Consider the following 17883-nt stretch of genomic DNA (forward strand, 5'->3'; position numbering starts at 1 on the left):
CCGCGCCGATGACGCCTCCCCGGGCTGCCCTATAAAAGGGCGGCGCGGAGCCGCTGGCGCAGACCGATCGGAGCCGATCGCCACCGCCCGGCAGCGCCGGTGCCTGGGAGCGCGACATGAGCCAGAGCCAGAGCCACAGCCAGCGCCGCGGGCCCCGCGCCGACATGGTGCCCGAGATCGCCGCCGCCGTGGGCTTCGTGTCCAACCTGTTGCGGACGCGGGGCTGCGTCAGCGAGCAGCAGCTGCAGGTCTTCAGCGGAGCGCTGCGGGAGGCGCTGGCAGGTGAGGCGCGGGCCGGGGAGCGATCGGCTGGACGGGGAGCAACGGCCGGGCCGAGAGCAGCCCACTCGTGTCTGTTGTCTTGTTATCCCCCTTGGGGCCGGGCACCCACTGGTGTCCTTCACGATGGCTCATGTGTTGCTCCCAGGACCTGGTGCTCTTCCCTGGGTGGCCATCTGTGTCCTCTTAGATTGGGCACCCATCTGTGCCCTTCCCTGACACCCAGCAGTGTCATCCTCGATGCTGGATACCTATTAGTGCTTTTGCCCGGGTGCCCACCCATGTCCCTCGGGACTGGCAGGCATCTGTGTGTCTCCCTGGACACCCACCTTTGTCCTGGGGGTGTCCTGTGCAAACACCTGCCTCAGCCCCAAAAGTGAGCAGATCCCCTGCCCAGTTTGAGGGCTTTGTGCAGCCCGTCTGCTTGAAATCCTCCTCACTGGGGCTTGATGCGTGTGATCCAGAGCTTGTCTGAGTGCTGAGACCCTGGCAACAGCTGTGTGGCCGTGGGGTCCGGAACTCCCCTCCCTGTGAGCGTGTGTGGGGCTCTGCACTAACTGGGTGATTCAGGGGTCTCCTCCCAGTTTATCAGCCCTAAGGAGGGATGGTTTGTCTGCCGCTGTGCTGAGATAAGGGGCAGCGACGTGCCCCTGAATTTAGAGAGTGACCTGGATGTTACTCCCTGCCTGCGGTGTTCTGTTGTTGGTGATACGGTATCTACCCCGGCCGCCCCGGTGCCTGGGGTGAGAAGGTGTTGGGCTCCAGCTGCAGCCCCCGTGGCACCGTCCTGCCTGGGCTTTCTAGGACCCGAAGAGCTGCGCTCCTGCACCCTGGAGCAAGCGGCGGCTGAATAGCTGAGCGCTTGGCTCTGGAGCCTCCGTCTGATGGAGGCAGCCTAAGGAGGACGCGGTTCCCTTCGCCTACAGCGAGGTGTGGGACCCCTCGGGACTACAGGACGCAGACCTCCTCCCAGCTGCTGCTCACCGCTCTTCCCTTCTCGCTTCCCTTGCAGAGCACTACAAACATCACTGGTTTCCTGAGAAACCGTTCAAAGGCTCTGGGTATCGCTGCATCCGGATCAATCACAAAATGGACCCCATTATCTGCAAGGCAGCTAGCCAGATCGGACTCAGCCTCCCGCAGCTCTACCAGCTCCTGCCCAGCGAGCTCACGCTCTGGGTGGACCCCTACGAGGTCTCGTACCGGATTGGGGAGGACGGCTCCATCTGTGTCTTATACGAAGCGACTGCGACGAAACCTGTGAGCTCCTATGGGATGCTGACCTGTAAGAACCAGATGATGTTGGGTCGCACCAGTCCTTCCAAAAACTACATCATGACTGTCTCCAGCTAAATACTCCTCTTGTCCTTACACTGCCAAGACACAGGCTACTGTATACCTCACCTGAGGATCTATTTTTAAGATGAAGAGCTATTTATATTTTTTAAAAAAATCCAAGAAAACCCAGAATTAAAATATTGGGCACTGCTTTGAACAGAAGCGGTGTTCTAGGTGCCTTTTTTAAAGCTGTAGCTTATGAGTTTTTATTATGAAGCTGATATCTACCTAATTATTGTTGGATGGCAATTTTGGGCTGGCTTGCTCACTTGGGCAGCTTGGAATGGAGGATGAGAGGGAAGAGCCAGGCTGGGAAGTGTGGCTTGACGGTGGGAGATGTGTGGGTCACCTTGCCATCCTGGTACCCAGCAGTATTGCTGTACCCCTAGTATTGCCGTACTGCTGGAGAGGGGATGAGGGAGTTGCTGTCTTTAACTTCACTTCTCAGCTGGTCTGATCTCTCTGGGGCCTGGACATAGTGTTGGGGGAACCTCCCCTCAGGGCTGGGTGATGCTGGGGACCCTGGGATCCCTCTCCTTTGCTCTCGCATCTCTTCTGGACCCACTCACTCCATGAGTGTTGCAGATCTGCTCTGCCCCACTCCCAGCACGAAGCGAGGGGCAGCGTGACCATCTTCAACCCCTCAATTGTTCCTTTATCGGTGTCCGTGGAGTGGAGCAAGGCAGAGATGCTCTGGGGGACATCCCCAGGATGAATACTGCAGCTGCTGTGGCGCACTGGTTTGTTGCTGGTGCGCTCCAGACCCCCAAACCAGCACCGAGCGGCTGGGGCTGACGAAGCCTTTCTGCGAGTGTGGCTCAGACGCCAGCCCACGTCCCGCAGCCCACGTCCCGCTCCTGTGTGGCCCCTGTGCCCCAGCAGTCGGCCTCCTGCAGAAGTTGCCTCATCCAGTGCTGCCGACTCGCCCCATCGCTTCTCCGGAAGAGATGAAGCAACTTCTCCTGTGCCGCAGAGGTTGTTGTGTGAGAATCCCCTTTGCCCTGCCTCTGAAAATCAGGAATACCGGGGGTGTCCTCCCCTGTGTGGGATGCTCACGTGCTTTGGTGTCCCAATGTTGCTTTTCAAGTCCCAGCACTTCCCTCTGTTCCCCCCGTGATGAGCGTGGGGCTGTTTCTGGGAGGGTACCCACTGGTACCTTGGGAAGGGGCATCGTTTGGTCCTGATCTCTTGGTACGTAAGCTTTGCACAATTAATTCCTGGTCCTGTGCTTTGTCTCTTCAGGTAGAACTCCTCTTGTAGCCCTGATGGTACTTGTGTTTGGGGGACTCTGCCCCAGTGCTTTTCAGGATTTGGCCCTTAAACTGCTCTGGCAGCTACAGATAGGGTGGGAGCGGAAAGTGCTGCCCTGAGAACTCCACCTGCCTGCTGGGAATGAGCCTTTACCAGGATGGTTTATGTCCATTGCCTTTTTATTCCCCAGCTGGTGTTCTCCAGCGATCCCGAGAGAAGTGGCTGGCGAAGGAGGACGTTGACAGTGGTTTGTAATGAACCTTGCCCAGGTTTCAGTGCTCTTTCCACCCTTCCTCTTTCCCGACCGGGCAGCTGTCTGGCATAACCAGAGTTGTTCTTGCCCAGCCTTTGATGAGTCAAGTTCTCAGACATTTGTGCAATATATTTCCAAATCTTGGGTGCTCTGAGAGAGGAAGGAAGCCTCCCATCTGCCGCAGTTCTTAGCTTGTTCTTTCAAAATGTCTATCTATATAAAAAAGCACAGCTTCCCAACTCTGACTATTAATGTGGAAAAGTTTGGATTTATTGTTTTTTAAGCTTCAAATCATGAATCCAGAACTGGAAAACCAGCCTCAATTCTCAGATCCTTTAAAAATGTCAAGCGGTGAGTTATTTGTCCTCGAACAGTAACAGACTGTGCCTCCCAAGCTGCGTCGTTTCCCTCCGAACTTGTGCTGTCAGCAAAGCAGCAGCTGAACTCAAGCACTGGGGCTTTTCCCTGGGTGAACTTGTGCAATAGGTGACCTCACCACGAGGGGGGTGCTTGGGAGCTTCCCAAAGCGGCTTCCCTTTTCCAGGAAAAGGGATCTCGGTGCTTTTTGGAGTCTTGACTTAAGCTGCTTGCGTGGAAAGCCCATGGTGAGAACTGCCCGGGCCAGGCAGCCTCGGCTCGGGGCTGTGGAGCTTCCTAAGGCTGGCACTGCCTTGGCTTGGAGTTTGTCACCATCAGAGCCGTCTGAAGATCCACCGCCCCCTTTGCTCTCTTCCCTCCCTCTTATCAGCAAAGTTGTTCAGGAACAACAGCCCACACCAAAGGAATCACTAAATTGCTTTTAACGTGCCCCCACCTCCAGACCCAAAATAACCAAGTCTCATTCTTTCTGTCCCTGGTGTGGAGGAGTCTGATGTTAAAGGTCTGTTTTTAGCTTCAAAACCAACCGAACTGGGGTATAATCCATTTCTCTCTTGTAGCTGGTTACATGTAAAGCTGTGAATACGTGTGCTCTGTTGCCTTCTGCCTCTCCGAAGCTCGCCTGCGGAGCTGAGCGGTGTGTGTTTTGAGGCAGTGTATTTGAGGGGTTTCTTGTCATTTTTTAAACAAGCTGGACTGTTGAACGGGACCTGCTTTTTGTATTTGGTGAAAATGGTAGGAAGTTTGTAAGCTACACTTGGAGGAGGGAGTGGATGGTTACTAATTGTATAGTAGTTTTTATATACAGAATGTACAGATCCTTTGACAGACGTATGCTTTTGTTACTTTAATAAAAATGTAGCAGTACAAAGGAGCTTTGTTTTCTTGCTGGGACCTGTTGAGTGCTGGGATCGCAGCTCATCCCGCACCAGCGCTGTGGGCTGGGTTGGAGTGGGGGCTGTTCACATCCAGCTGTGTCACGGGGAGGCTCAGGAAACGCTGCTCGGTCAATGTGCTGACCCTGAACCTGCCCCAAACCTGGGGAATTGGGCCTGGGAGTTGGTCTCTGGGGGTCCCGGCCACTGGGTCTGGCTGGGGCAGATGGGACAGGAGGGTGTTACGTACCCAGCTGCCAGAGCTCTCGCCCAACCACAGGAATGGCACAAAGGAAACCTTGGAAAGATGGCAATCTGGGGCAGGTCCTGGTTAAGCTCCCCATTCCCACCGCCCGTCCGGGGGTGACGGAGCCGTGGGGAGGGCGGGTGAGGGATCACGGGACGTGGACACGCGGTGTGTGCGGGATGCTCGGGGCCTGTCACGATACCGGCAGCCGGGCTGATTCACCGCGGATCCTGTTCTGGTGATGTGGCAGGAGCCGTAACCCGCACCCTGTGATTACCCCCTGTGCACGCACTCCCGGCTGACCTGGGCTACACCAGCTCCTGCCGGTTTCCATCTGAAACTCCGTTTTCATGGAGTTCAGGAGGGTCTTTGTGAACTTACCAACCCGCACCGCCCCGGAGCGGTGATGCCAAGGGTGGTGCAGATCTGGTCCCATGGCCCTGCCTCCCCTGCTTTTACCATAACACGCCACGGCCCGGAGGAGAACAATTTGTGGGCTGATGTTGGTGCTCTGTCAGTGCCGCTCCTCTTTTGAACTCATCCCTTCATTAGTTTCCATAAACACACCCAAATTGCTGCTGCTTGTGAAACAGGGCAGGAACGGAGCGTCCCATTGGGTTGCTGATTAGCTGAGGAGTCACCCAGGTTCAAAGGCTGGGGCGGGCGGATGATGGTGCCCTTCCTCCCGCTGGCCTGGCCGCGCCGGCCTGCTCTGCTCCCACCCATGTGCCGTGGCCCGTTTTGGGGCTGGCACGGTCCATGCTGTGACCTGTGGCTGCTGTTTGGGCCAAGATCATCTGAAATTGGAGTTGCCTGCAGCCAGGATGAGAACAGCTCTTGCGCCTCGGAGCGTTCAGTGAGGAGTCAACGCTACCCACACCACGAGCAGGTCCCACCGGCAGCCTCTGAATAGCTGACTCATCTGCTATTTTTATTTTTCTTGTCGTTTTTCATCTGGTAGGACCGTGATACCTGCTCTACGAGCTGGGTTAGCGTGGGGGGGCATTTATCTGGCCTCCCCATAGCTCTTCACGGGCGGTTTTGGGGGCTGGTCTGTTCGGAAAACGCAGATTGTGCAAAGCCCGAACCAGCCACGGGGAACGTCCTGACGCAGCAGCCGCGACTGCGAGGGTGTTTGGGTTGACTCATGGCAAAACATTGGTTCGCTTTTTCCTGTGTTTGTGTTCTTCTCTTTCCTGAGGTCCCTTTAGCAGAAATCAGGTGTTTCTAACGTGTCAGAAAAGCAACATCAGCATTTAGGATGTGAAACTGCTTGTTGGGGTTATTTCTGCCCTTCCCACAGAAGCCAAATCTCATCCCCGCCCAGCCCTGGTATTATCATCAGACCTCCCTCAAAATGCTTTCATCCCCCCCAGCTGGGAATAGAGCTTTGGCAAACGGGCTGGGGACGGCAGCGACGCAGCAGCCACAGCTCTGGGCTCTCCCGTTTGCAGCCGGAGCAGCGACAGAAGCGAAACGGGTGCTGCTGAACCTCCTCCCCGCGCCGGCACGTTCACACCGGGCTCGGCCCCCGCCAGGTGCTTCCTGCCCTCAGTGTTTGCTGGCGGGGCCATGGGAACCCACCGGCTATTTTGGCTCTCGCTGGGTGCGGCCGCGCTCGCCCGTATCTGGGGAGACGCGGGCGGCAGCGCCCGGCCCTGGGAAAAGGGGGAGGCGCGGGCCCCGGGGTGCTCTGTCCCCTGCGGGGCTCCGGAGCCCTCGTCATCTTCCCAGGATCCACCGGAGAAGCTGCCATCACGTGGCCCAGCAACGGGAAGGTGGTTTGTGGGGTTCGGAGGGGCTGGTGCTGCGCCAAGCCCGTGGTGCTTGGGGCTGCAGGCTCCGGCGTGGCTGCTGCTTGCCCCGGCAATCCCTGCATCGCCGCTCTTGGCACCGGCAGGCTCTGGTGTTTGCTGGTGCGGAGGAGCCCCCACACGAGCTCTGCGTGTGGCTCCGCATCGTGGGGCTGAGCCGAGCCCTCCCCAGCCCACGGGCACCGGGTCTGCGCTCTGCGTTGGCACGTGGGCTCCTGGTGCTTTCTGTCCCTTGGCCACCTTCTGGGGACCACGTTCCCTGCCTGCCCTTCGCCTTACGGACCTTCCTCTCCCTCCTCTGCCCTCCTCCAGCGCGCTGGCCTCCCTTCACACCCGCACAGCCAGATGCTGAGCTCTCCGCAGCCGTCACACGTCTTGTCTCAGCTTGTCCGAGCACCCCAGCCACCTCGCCCCCAAACAGCGCGGAGGGGAACACACCGCTCTGCCTTTCCAATCCTCGCTAAAAACTGAACCACCCGGTGGAAGAAAATAACCCAGACGATGCTTCTTTTCTCCGAAAAGGCCACGGGCAGATGCGAGCGTGTGTGCCGCAGCCGCCGCGCGCCCACTCGCCTCCCCCGCGCAGCGCAGGAGCCGTCTCGGCGCTCGCAGTGCTTGGAGGGGCTCCAGCAGCAGATGGGGCGGGCTGCGGCGCTGCTTCGTGTGAGCTCGAGAAAGCAATCCCCCCCAAACAACCACAAAAGCTGCCGGCAGGCTCAGCCCCAGCTCCGCTCCCCGCCTGCCCGCGTCCTCCCTGCCAGCGCTCGGGCAGGAGCGCACGGAGCGGGGCCTGTGCAGACCTTGTGTTTAGTAACAATTACAGTGGGGAGGGAGAGGGGAAGGAGAGCCATCCCCGTCCTCATCCCCATCCCCATCCCAATCCCCATCTCCATCCCTATCCCGTTCCCCATCCCCATCCCCATCTCCATCCCTATCCCATTCCCCATCCCTCTCTCCATCTCCATCACCATCCCCGTCCCCATCCCCATCTCCATCTCCATCCCCATCCCCATCTCCATCCCCATCCTCATCCCCGTCCCCGTCCCCATCCCCATTCCCATCCCCATCCCCATCTCCATCTCCATCTCCATCCCCATCCCCATCCCGGCCCCTCCGCAGCAGCATCTCCAATGCTCCATTTAAGACCTGGTGGGGATAAAAGGGGCTTGTTGGCAGCAGCGAGCAACTGGTGTGCGGGGACAACTGTTGCCATCTGTCTGGTGGGGGCTGCGGCAGGGCCAGGGCTCAGCCGGGGTTTTGTTTCTCCTTTCACGCACCACTAAACTTTGCACCTTTTGTTTCCCAGCGCAGGGCTGAGCGCCGGGGAGAAGAGGCCTCTGCGCCGCATGGGTCAGGGCAAAGCTCGCTCGGCTTGCTGCCGGTGGTTGCATACGATTCTTATTATATATTATAATAGTAATTAACGTTATTTGAGGAGACTGTCGGTGTTGAGCAACCAGTGCTGAACCCCCTCGGTCCTCCCCCCGCTGTGCCGCACCCTGCGAGCTCGCTGGGCAGAACAAGGTGCCCCGACACGTCCTGCGCCGCAGCTGCCGACGGTGACGGGTGCGTCCCTCGGGACCGAGGCTGCGTGGTGCCCTGCCATCCCTGATGGGCGCCGTGCCCGTCCCCAAGGGATGCTGTGTCTCTGCCACTAAGGGATGCCGTGCCTCTGTCCCCAGGGGACACCATATCCTTGTCCCCGGTTGATGCTGTGCCCCTACCCCTGATGGATCATGGTGGCGGTGGCGGTGCGCGGGGCACGGGGGTGGTGGGAGCAGCCAGCAGCTGCGGTCGCTGCCCCGGGGCGGTTTGTGTTTCCCCGGAGCCGTGTCTGTGTCTGGGACGGGAGCAGAGCCCGGGGAAGGTTCCAGCTGGGCGTGCGAGTCTCACCAGCTGCTGGGGTTTTGGTCGGGGCTTTGAGCCCCTTTTGCTTTGCTTGTCATCTGCGTCCCACTAGGCCGCATCCCCGGGACAGCCTGGAGCCGGGACCAGCCCTGCGTGTCCGGGGAAGCACGTTTCCCAGCTCCGGGGAGCACTGGGGAGGGAGGAGGGCTCGTGGGGCTGCCCCTCTGTCACCTCTGCACCAGTGGCACTGACCAGCAGTGTCTCGTGGGTCACGTCTGAGCTTTGCCCTTGGCTATGACAACTATGGAGCAGCCCCTGCCAGCCCCATGTCCCAGCCACTGGTGACAAGGCAGAAGGAGAAGGATTTAAGGGTGATGCTGGGGCCCCAGGGCACACCAGCTCATGTCAGGACATGTTAGAGCATCGCTCGGGCTGGTACCTGCCCCGTCCCCTCTGCAAGGGCCAGTGTCCCTGTGCCTGGCACAGCCGTACCTGGTGTCACTGCTGTGGGGACACAACACCCGTGAGAATGCAACACCCGTGTGAACGCAACACCTGCTCCTCTGGGGAACTGCTGGGAAATGTGTTACTGGGAACCGGCTGGAGGCAACAACATCCCTGAACCCTGCGCGTCCCCAGCGTCCCCAGCTGCCAGACGCAGGGCGAGGCCCATTTTCCATCTGACAATGCGCTTTTACCAGGGAGTTTATTTCTATTATCGCACCGGATAAAACAGCAAAGGGCAAGGACGGGGCTGGAGCGGAGCAGCTGCCCTTGCTGGCTTGTTCGCCGCTTTGTTGTGAGTTAAAAGACTGGATCGGGGCTGAGACACAAGCCCTGGTGCTCCCCTAAAGCGCGAGGGCTCGCCGCCCCCCGTGCCAGCCCCGGCAGCCTTAGGGCTGGGGTCCCCGCTGCCTTTGGGAACAGAGACAAAGCCCGTCTTGATATTTATGGCACGTGCAGCGGGAGCGTGCGGGGCTGCGGGACAGATGGCGAGTGGAACAAAAGGGCAGGCAGGAGTGGGGGCTGAGCAGATTGGGAATTCCCTGCCTGTCCCTCTCCCCTGTGCCCAAGCGCTGCTGGGAGCAGGGCTGCCTTTCCCCAGTGGTCCCCTGCGGGGGGGGCTGACCCCCGCCAGCTGCTCTGGCCCCTCCTGGAGCTGGGTGGGGAAACCCAAAATCCTGACACCCCCAAACCCAAGCAGTAAAATCCCATCTCTGTTTTACTCCTGACGTGGAGCTGCGAGAGCAGGACCCCCCGTCCCCCCAGCCTCAGTCTGGGAGAGGGGCCCCCAGCTCATCCCCGAGCGGTGCTGGGGGGGGACGGGGGTCCCGTGCCGGGTCCCTCCCCGGCGTCTTTTCCTGCTGCCTCTGCAGTTTTCTTATCTCTTCCCAGCCAAGTCGCAGCTGCCGCCGGCCGGATCCAAGCAGCTTATTAATAATCAACTTCTATTGCTCGTCACGTCGCGAGCACGTCTGCAGATGGGCAGGCGTGGTGGCGGCGGCCGTGACCCGGCCACCGGCGCTTTTGTCCTCGCAACTTCTCAATAAAGGTTTTAGGTTAAGTCCGAGAAGAATTGAGCAAAGGGAAGCGCTGGAGGACGTGGCGCCGGGTCGCACTTCCCGGCCGTGACTCACGCCGGCTCTGCCAATGCTCACACGCTGGGTTTGCAGCGCGGGGATGGCGCCGTGTCCTGAGCTGGCGTCCCTCGAGCCGGGGGGGCTCTGCCTGTCCCAGACCCCCCCAGCCACATCGGGATCAAACCCATCGCCCGCTGCTTTCTTGTGTACTTCTCCAAAGGAAAATATTTGGAGGCGTTGTTATTAAACACAAATCCTGCGCTTCCTGGGGAAACATCCTCCTACAAGGATGTTTGCAAACAGCTCCGAGTTGAGGGCTGCTGCAAAGGGCAACAAAAACGGAGTGTGGAGGGGAAGAGGGTTTGGGGGAAGGGGCTGGGAAAAGTGGAGATGGAATGGGGGGTTTTTCAGGGGAGCTCTGGAGAAATCCTGCCTGTCCACATGGGGCTGGGGAAGGGTTTTTCCTTTGGTTTGGGGTTTTCCCTCCTTGATGCTTCTCCGGGGATCTGGACAAAGCCCCGCACGCCCCCCTCCCCCGGATTCCGACCCCGAACCTGCCCCGGAGGAGGAGGAGGAGGAGGAGGAGGAGGAGGAGGAAGGGGAGGGAGAGGAGGAGGGGGACCGAGCCCCCATCCCTTCCATCCCAGCACAACAACAGGGCGCTGATTGGGCTCCTGTGAGCTTTCCCAGGACCAATGGGGTCTCCCCTTTTTTTGGGGAGGGGGAAGAAGCGGGGGGTGGGCTGCACTGAGCCTGTGCCCCCTCCGCCCCTGCGGGGCCAGTGCTGCAGCTGCTGTCAATCAGCGATCCCCCGGTGTCAATCAGCGATCCCAGCCGCCCCGCGGGATAACGCAGCTGCTGCAAGCAGCGTTCGGTGGCTGCTTGTCCTGGGTTTTGCTGCCACCAGCCCCTGCTGCCAGGTCCCCCCAGGGCCATGGGCTGGGACATCCCAACAAGACTCCCTGGACCACCAGACTCTTGGGCTCCCGCAGGCTGGTGGTGATTTGGGGGGGGGGTGCAGATGCTCTGAGGCAAAAACCTGACCTGGGAGTGATGATGAGGAGGAGGAGGAAGAGGAGGAGGGTGGGCTGTGGAGCCCATGGGGGTTTTCTTGCCTCTCCTCCTGCTGCAAGAGCCTTGGCCAGAGCTGTGAAAATCCTGCCTGTGTGAATTTGCTTTTTTAAGAATCCTCCAGCTCCGCTGTTAAAAATAAGCAGGGCTGAGGAGTGGAGAGCATGAAAGCATCTGGAAAAGCAGCACCGGCAGCACCGCCATCCCTTCCCTCTCTCAACTGACACTTTGCGTGTGGATTTTCTCCTTCTGTAAAACATCCTTGCGTGGACCCCGCCTGGGAGGAGCAGGAGCAGCAGCTCCTCGGCGGCCGCACGTGTGGTGTCTGGTACAGCCACTAGACGGCAAATCCAGCCCGGGTTATGGAGCAAGATCTGGCCTGCAAGACAGGGGGTTCGGGCGCTCAGCCCCTGGTCTCCGCATCTGGGACCCCTCAGACACATTTTGTGCAGTTACAGAAAGGGCTTTATTTGTCGGTATGATCTCTACAGTTCATGCGTCAGTGATAGTACAGGTTTTTTTGGGTTTTGTTGCTATAGTGTCAGCATGCAGTGTAAATGCGGAGGGTCTGGATGACCTCTTCAGCTCTGCAGGTCATCTCCAAAGCTCAGCTGCCACTTTGGTTCTCAAACTAAACCGTCCAAGGAACCAAGGTGGGTGGTTTTTTGGCAAATCCAATCGTGCTGTGGCTGCAGGTGTCATTGTGTTGTATTTTTGGGGTTTTTAAATGGAGAGCCGGGTTGCTGGGGCAGGGGGAGCTCAGAGCCAGGCTGGGGGGGATGGAGCTGGTGTGCAGGGGCTCCATCCCTCAACCAGGGGGATGAGCTCTCCCCATCCCTGCTGCACCCCACTCAAACCAGGGGAGAGCGTTTGGGGACAAACAGCTCCTTCCCACCCGTGTGGGCGGGTGCTGGAGAACCCTTATTGCACTATTGCAGAAGCCAAGTCAAACCGTCGAAGCTGCGTTGAAACGGGCGTGAGGGTCCCCCAGGAACGGGGGAGCCAAGTCCTGAGGGCGGGGGGCCGGCTCAGATCTCGATGACGGTGGCACGGCGCAGGCACAGCGGCGCGTCGGGGGGCACCGCGTTCCGCTTGATCTCGTTGCCGTCGAGCCGCAGCACCTGGAGCCGCGAGTAGTTCATGACGTCCACCACGGTGCAGAAGCTGCTGATGGAGAACTCTGCGGGGGGAGAGGAGACGGAGCTGAGTGCCGGCTGATCTTTGGGGACCCATGTGAGAAATGTCAAGGGGGGGCTGCTTTGGTGATGGGTCTGTGGGTACCGATCTCTGAGAGCTGCTTGATGTTAAGGTGGGCCGGAAAAAATATCAATGCACCTCCAAATGGCGAATTATTCCTGCAAATTTGGACTCGACACCCTCTGCTTTTAAGCTAAAAGGGCAACTGGTCCAAGCAGGGAAACTCCAGCCCTGCCCGGGCTGGGTTTGGAGGGAGGAAACGGAGCGAGTTCCACATATTTCATGCGGGATTTGGGAGAGAAGCGACCGACTAGAGGGCAGCAGAGCTCCAGGCGGGGATGCTGCTGGGGAGGCAGCGGCTGTGGGGGACCCCGGGGCGGGGGTTTGGGGGCTGCGACCCCCGCGGTGTGCGGGGACACCGGGGACATCGGAGCGCTGGAGGGGCGGGACCCGGGGCTGGTGCCCCATGCGGGGGTTGTGCCCCCCAAGGCGGTTGGTGCTGCAGCCCCCGGCTCCTGGAAAGGTCAACAGCAAACCCAGAGGCTGGAGCGAGATGTGCGGCGGAGCCCGGGTGGCTCCGCGGTGGTTTGGTGGCATTTGTCGGCAGACGCGAACAGCCACACATTTGGAAAGCAAACATTTGGGAATCTGTTCTTGTTTTTGTGTTGCTGCCGGCTCCCCGGTGCGGGGTTGTGTTTCCTCTGCCAGAGCTGATGGCTGCACTGCCATGTCCCCATCCCCATCCCGCTCAGGGGCTCCAGCCCCGCCGGGCAGGGTCCTGCCCTGGGGCCCTGGCAGGTGAGCGGACCCAGCCTGGATTTTTCCAGCACATTGCCTGCTTGTTTCTTTTTTCTTTCTTTTTTCTTTTTATTTTTTTTTCCCCCTAGCTTATATTTATAAATAGCAGCCCCAGAACAATCTGTTCCTTTTATTTATTTGTGTATTAAGCGGAGTGAATTTTGGTCCTGGCAGAAGATGCTGTGGCGACGGCTCTAATAACAGAGCTGCCGTCTGTCCCAGCCCCAGCGAGGGGACGGGGCTGTGCTGTCCCAGGCTCTGCAGGGCGCAGGGAACGTCCCTGTCCCCTGCGGTAGCGCTGGGCAGGGTCACATGTGTTCCCATGTGCGGTGATCATGGGGGCCCCCAAATCTGCCACCCCCCAACCCGTGTGCAGTCCCAGACTAGGGCCATGGTCCCTTCCCCGGGTTGTGGATCAGCTTCTACCCACAGCTGGTTCCTGGCCTCTCTAACCAGAAGATGCCCAGTAAAACCAGCACATGGGTCACACAGGAGCATCCAGAGCAGGCAGCCCCTTGGCTCCAGGTGTGTTGGGACAAAACAGACCCCATTCCTGCCTTGCTCAGTGTCCCAAATCCCAGCTTCCTGCTCATGACCCTGGGTAGTGTCCCCCAGGGAGGCACAGGGTCTGCATCCCCATCTCCCCATCCCTCTACTGCACCACCGTCCCCTGCACCGCCACAATGCGGTTGACGCGTTTCTGCTCACCGTTGATCTGGTTCCCTTGAAGGTAGAGGTTCTCCAGGTTGGTGCTGACCCGGGGGATCTTCTGGAGCCTGTTGTAAGAGAGGTCCAGCTCGAGGATGCTGCTGCTGTTGAAAGTGTTGGTAGAGAGACCTTGATTTGTCAGGCTGTTGTGGGACATCCGCACATAGAGCAGCTTGGGAGACACCTTGAAATAGTCATCGGGGATGGTGTTGATGTAGTTGTACTCTAGATAGAGCTGTTCCAAAGCCATTGGGAGCCCATCAGGGACTTTCCTGAGGTGGTTATAACTCAGATCAGCAAGGATCAAGGACTTGAGCCCTTTGAGAGATGCTCCCATCTCAAAAATGTAGTTGTGGCTGAGGTACAGGGCTGTGAGGTTCTCCAGTCCCTCCAGGGCGTTGGAGGGGACCTTGGAGATGTGATTGTAAGACAAGTGGAGCTCTCTGAGGGACCGGGGCAAGGGGCTGGGCATCTTGGTGAGGTTGTTGTTGTTCAGGTACAACCTCTCCAGGTTTTTGAGTTTGGCGAAGACCCTCTTGCCCATCCTCTCACTGGTGATCTGGTTGTTGTGCAGTGCGAGCCATTCCAGCTCCGTGGCGTTGTCGAAAGCCCCCTCTTGGATGGTGGTGATCTGGTTGTTCTGGAAGTAGACGTATTTCATCCGGGAAGGCACGAAGGGCAGGTACCTCAGGTTCCGGGTGTCACAGTACATGGCTGACGAGAAGTTAGGGGGACAATCACACTCGTGGGGACATTGCCAGGAAATGGCTTGCTGAGGTTCAGGGCCGGGCTCTGCCTCTGTCTCTGGGGCTGGGACGTAAGAATAGACGTAAGGGGGGTTCTCGTCTTCGTAGTAGGGCATGTAGTTGTAGGAGGACACCCGGGACTGCCGCATGTAGTACTGCAACCACGCCATGTCTTCTTCTTCATTGTACTGGCCCATGGAGGCTCCGCAGAGCCCAGCGATGACCAGGACGGTGGCCCAACGCATGGTGCTGGTGCTGGAGGGACCTGGGTGGGGGAGGAACGGGGAGGAACCATCAGCAGCGTCAGGTGTGGGGTGAGGAGAACGGCACCCCCGCCTGGAGATGGTGCCACTCGGCAGCAGAGCTGGAGAACCAGGGGACCTGGATGAACCTTACCCCAAAAAATGGGGCTGCAAGCATGTCCCCTGTTTGCAGGTACCTGATCTTCCCCCTTTTCACCTCAGCCCTGCTAGAAACCTGCATCCCAGTGGATATTTGCTTGCAAAATCTGAACTTACGGGTGTTTCTGTTATAACTGAGTAGAGGATGGAGATATAGGGCACGTGTTCCATGGTGGTGTCAGGTCGCTCAGCCCTGGGATTCACCGAGCAGGGCAGAGCGGGAGCTGTGAGCACAGGTTGATGGAGCTCGGGGTGTTTTGCTGGAGCTGTATTTGTGTGACAGCTGCTGCCCACGCGATTCGCTGTGGGTTCCATCCAGGCCCCTTCCTGCACAGAAGCGCAGGGTGCTCAGCCTGCTCAGGACTCATGTAAATCCTGGCTAACAAGTTCCGGCTGATTTTTGAAATTAAACCACTTTCAAGCTTAGATTCACCGAGCCCAACCCCAACACGAAAAGGGGCAACACCCGTGTAGACAAGGTTCTTAGGGACATGGTTTAGTGACAGTGTTGGGTTAATGGTTGGACTTTCAGATCTGGAGGGTGTCTTCCAACCAAAATGATTCTAGGAATCCTCGTCTTGGGGCTAAACGAGCACACAGAGCGGCCTGGAGCGAGGCAGCTTGAAATTCCTCCAGGAAATACGTGGGGCTGAGCTGTTCGGAGGGGGAGCGGAGCCGCTCCTGCCTGCTGGCTCCTCCGCATGTGCTACATACGTGGCTGGGCAGGCAGAGCTGTGGGGCTGGGGTGCATCCCTGCCAGCTCCGCTCCCGCCGCCCAGCCGGTGTCCCCCTCACCGCGGGGTCACCCCGTGGCACGGCCCGTGTCCCCCGCAGCCGCAAGGGGACCGTTCTGCAGCGGACAAAGAGGGCACAGTTTGCTGGCAGCCTGGCAGCTGCTGGCACTCAGGAAAGCGGGACTGAAGGGCTGCCACGGCTCCCTCGCCCCCTCCTCTCCCTCCCTGCCCTCCGCAGGCTCCTGCAGCGCGGGGCAGGTGGGACGTGATGCTCGGGGATGCTGGTGCCATGGGGAGCTGGGCAGGAGCAGTTTGTTCTCCTCCTGCCTCCTGCTCTGGGGCTGAAATACCAGAGCCCCCCGAGCCCCCCAGCCATGCAGAGCCGCTTGGCAGCCTCTGCCCAGGGGCAGCACAGATCCACAGGGTCCCTCCACCTTCCCTAGTGCCCCCCTTCACCAAAGCGGTAACCCCAGAGCTTGTCCTCAGCTGCCCCCTACTTCATTGGAAGGTTGCTTCTCCCCTCCCCAGTGGGGTTCAGTGCGGGTTTTGGGGGGATCTGAGCTGAGTGCGCCAACCGCAAGACCCGTGTCACCTCCTGGTGTGCATGCTCCCGTGCCAGAGGCTGCCGGGATAATGGGGTCACCCTGGCGGGGAGCAGGTTTTGGAGCCGAGGGGCTCAAGGGTCTGTGGCCAGGCATGAAACCAGCTCCGCTTCCCCTGCAGATGCGATGGGCAGAGGGTGCCAGGCGCTGCCCGTGCCTGGGGCTGATGGATTTGGGTGTCCAGGTCCCGCCAAGGGGACGAGGAGCTGCCGGGGGCACAGGGGACGTGGGCAGCGGGCGCTCCCGCCGCGGTGGCTGGGGAGCGCTGGCGCTCACCCTGTGCCACCCGTGTCGCTGGCATGTGCTCCGCGTGGAGCCGCCCGCCGAGGCCAGGGCACGGAAATCAGCCTTAAAAAAACCAATCATTATAAATACAGAGACGGACTTACCGAGGTGAGCGTCTCCTTCCCAAAGCCGCGCTGCTCTTCTGCGGGATCTCCCGTGTGCCAAGCAGCATGTGAGTGCGTCTCTGGGTCTGCAGAGCCTGGTGTCCGCCCCAGATCCCAGATCAAATATTGTGCTTGCAGGTCACGGGCTCCGCAGGTTTTTTTGGGGAGTGACCTACCAGCAGCAGCCGGTTTGCAGGAGAGACTGAAAAGACCCTAATGCTGCCTGGCGTTATAAATAACCTGCTTTTTCTTTCCTCCCTCTCTCTCTCTCTCTCTCTCTCCCGTCTTTTCTCATAGGAGTGTTGGCACTTTTCAGGCTCTCTCTGTTTAACGAGTTAGTGGAATCGGGGATGTTGTTTTTAAAAGGGCTGTTGTTAGGTCTCCTGTGTTTCTCATCAGGAAGCGATGAGGAGGCCTCTGGCCAGATTAAAAAATATCAGGTTTTGAGGTGCTGAGGATGCGATTCTTAGGGAGAAGTGAGAAAGTATCTTTAACTTTTGCAGTACCAGGGGAGGAGATGTTGGTGCCCGCTCCGACTGCAGCCCGGGCTGTTCCCCAGGAAGCCTCAGTTTATGCAGTCCTGCTATTAAATATTTCGGATAAACATTTCCACGAACGATAAGGCTGCAGCATCCAAGGTAAATAAGTTGCCTACCAAAGGGCCACTGTGACAGCGGGAGTTTGTCTTCAGCGTGGCAGCAGAGCCATGCCAAGCTGGCATTTCTGCAGACTGTGCAGAGTTGGGTGTCCCCTGGGGGTGTCCCCCCCAGGGCTGAGCTGGGGGGACAGGGAGTGTGTGCTGAGGGTGACCCGTGCTTGGGCAGGGACAGCAGAGCTCCCAGTTGTCCCTGCTGCATCACCTCCCATTGCCGGTGCCCTGGGGGGTCCTGCAAAGTGGGGAGCAGCGGGCGCTGTCACAGCCCCCGGTCCCCGTGCTGGCCCTCTGTGCACTTCACCTCTGGGACGGCTCTCCCTGGGCTGTCGCAGCATTTCTGCCCAAAAGGAATGGGAAGGAGGAGCCCTGAGCGCCCCATCCACCCCGTGCCCGCTGCAGCAGCACGGCCAGGTCCTCCCGCAGCCTGGAGCTGCTCCGAGAGGCTCAGCAGGTGCTGGACTCCGGACGCGCTTTTCCTTTCCTTCCCATCAAATCTCCATCTGAAACCTCCTCTTCCCCTGGGCAGCCTTGCAAAGATGCTTATCGCCCGAGGTCCTCATTGTAAGGAGGAGGAATGTGGGGCCGAGGGACACGCTGTGCAGTGGGGACGGTGCCAGCGAGCCGCTGTGCTTGGGCAGGAGCAGCGTGCCTGGAAAGCACAGCTCGCAGCACTGAGAGCGTTCAGAGAAAGCCGTGCCTTCCAGGGGGAAAACAGCATG

At 59.2% G+C, this 17883-nt stretch overlaps 2 protein-coding genes across 2 annotated transcripts; one reads left to right on the forward strand and one right to left on the reverse strand.

Moving 5' to 3' along the window:
* The first annotated feature begins 69 nt into the window (after positions 1 to 69).
* On the forward strand, positions 70 to 4370 carry BTG2 (BTG anti-proliferation factor 2). The gene is made up of 2 exons (XM_065854546.2): positions 70 to 282; positions 1292 to 4370. Exons 1-2 carry the CDS (start codon positions 117 to 119, stop codon positions 1630 to 1632), a joined length of 507 nt encoding a protein of 168 aa, XP_065710618.2. The 5' UTR covers positions 70 to 116; the 3' UTR covers positions 1633 to 4370.
* Positions 4371 to 11376: 7006 nt separating this feature from the next.
* FMOD (fibromodulin) lies at positions 11377 to 14628 on the reverse strand. The gene is made up of 2 exons (XM_065854707.2): positions 13638 to 14628; positions 11377 to 12114 (listed from the first exon to the last, which is right to left on the reverse strand). The coding sequence occupies exons 1-2, from the start codon at positions 14626 to 14628 to the stop codon at positions 11963 to 11965; spliced, it is 1143 nt and encodes a 380-aa protein (XP_065710779.1). The 3' UTR covers positions 11377 to 11962.
* Positions 14629 to 17883: the final 3255 nt, after the last annotated feature.

The sequence above is a fragment of the Patagioenas fasciata genome, chromosome 21, assembly GCF_037038585.1.
Source record: "Patagioenas fasciata isolate bPatFas1 chromosome 21, bPatFas1.hap1, whole genome shotgun sequence".
In the NCBI taxonomy this organism is placed as follows: Eukaryota; Metazoa; Chordata; class Aves; order Columbiformes; family Columbidae; genus Patagioenas; species Patagioenas fasciata.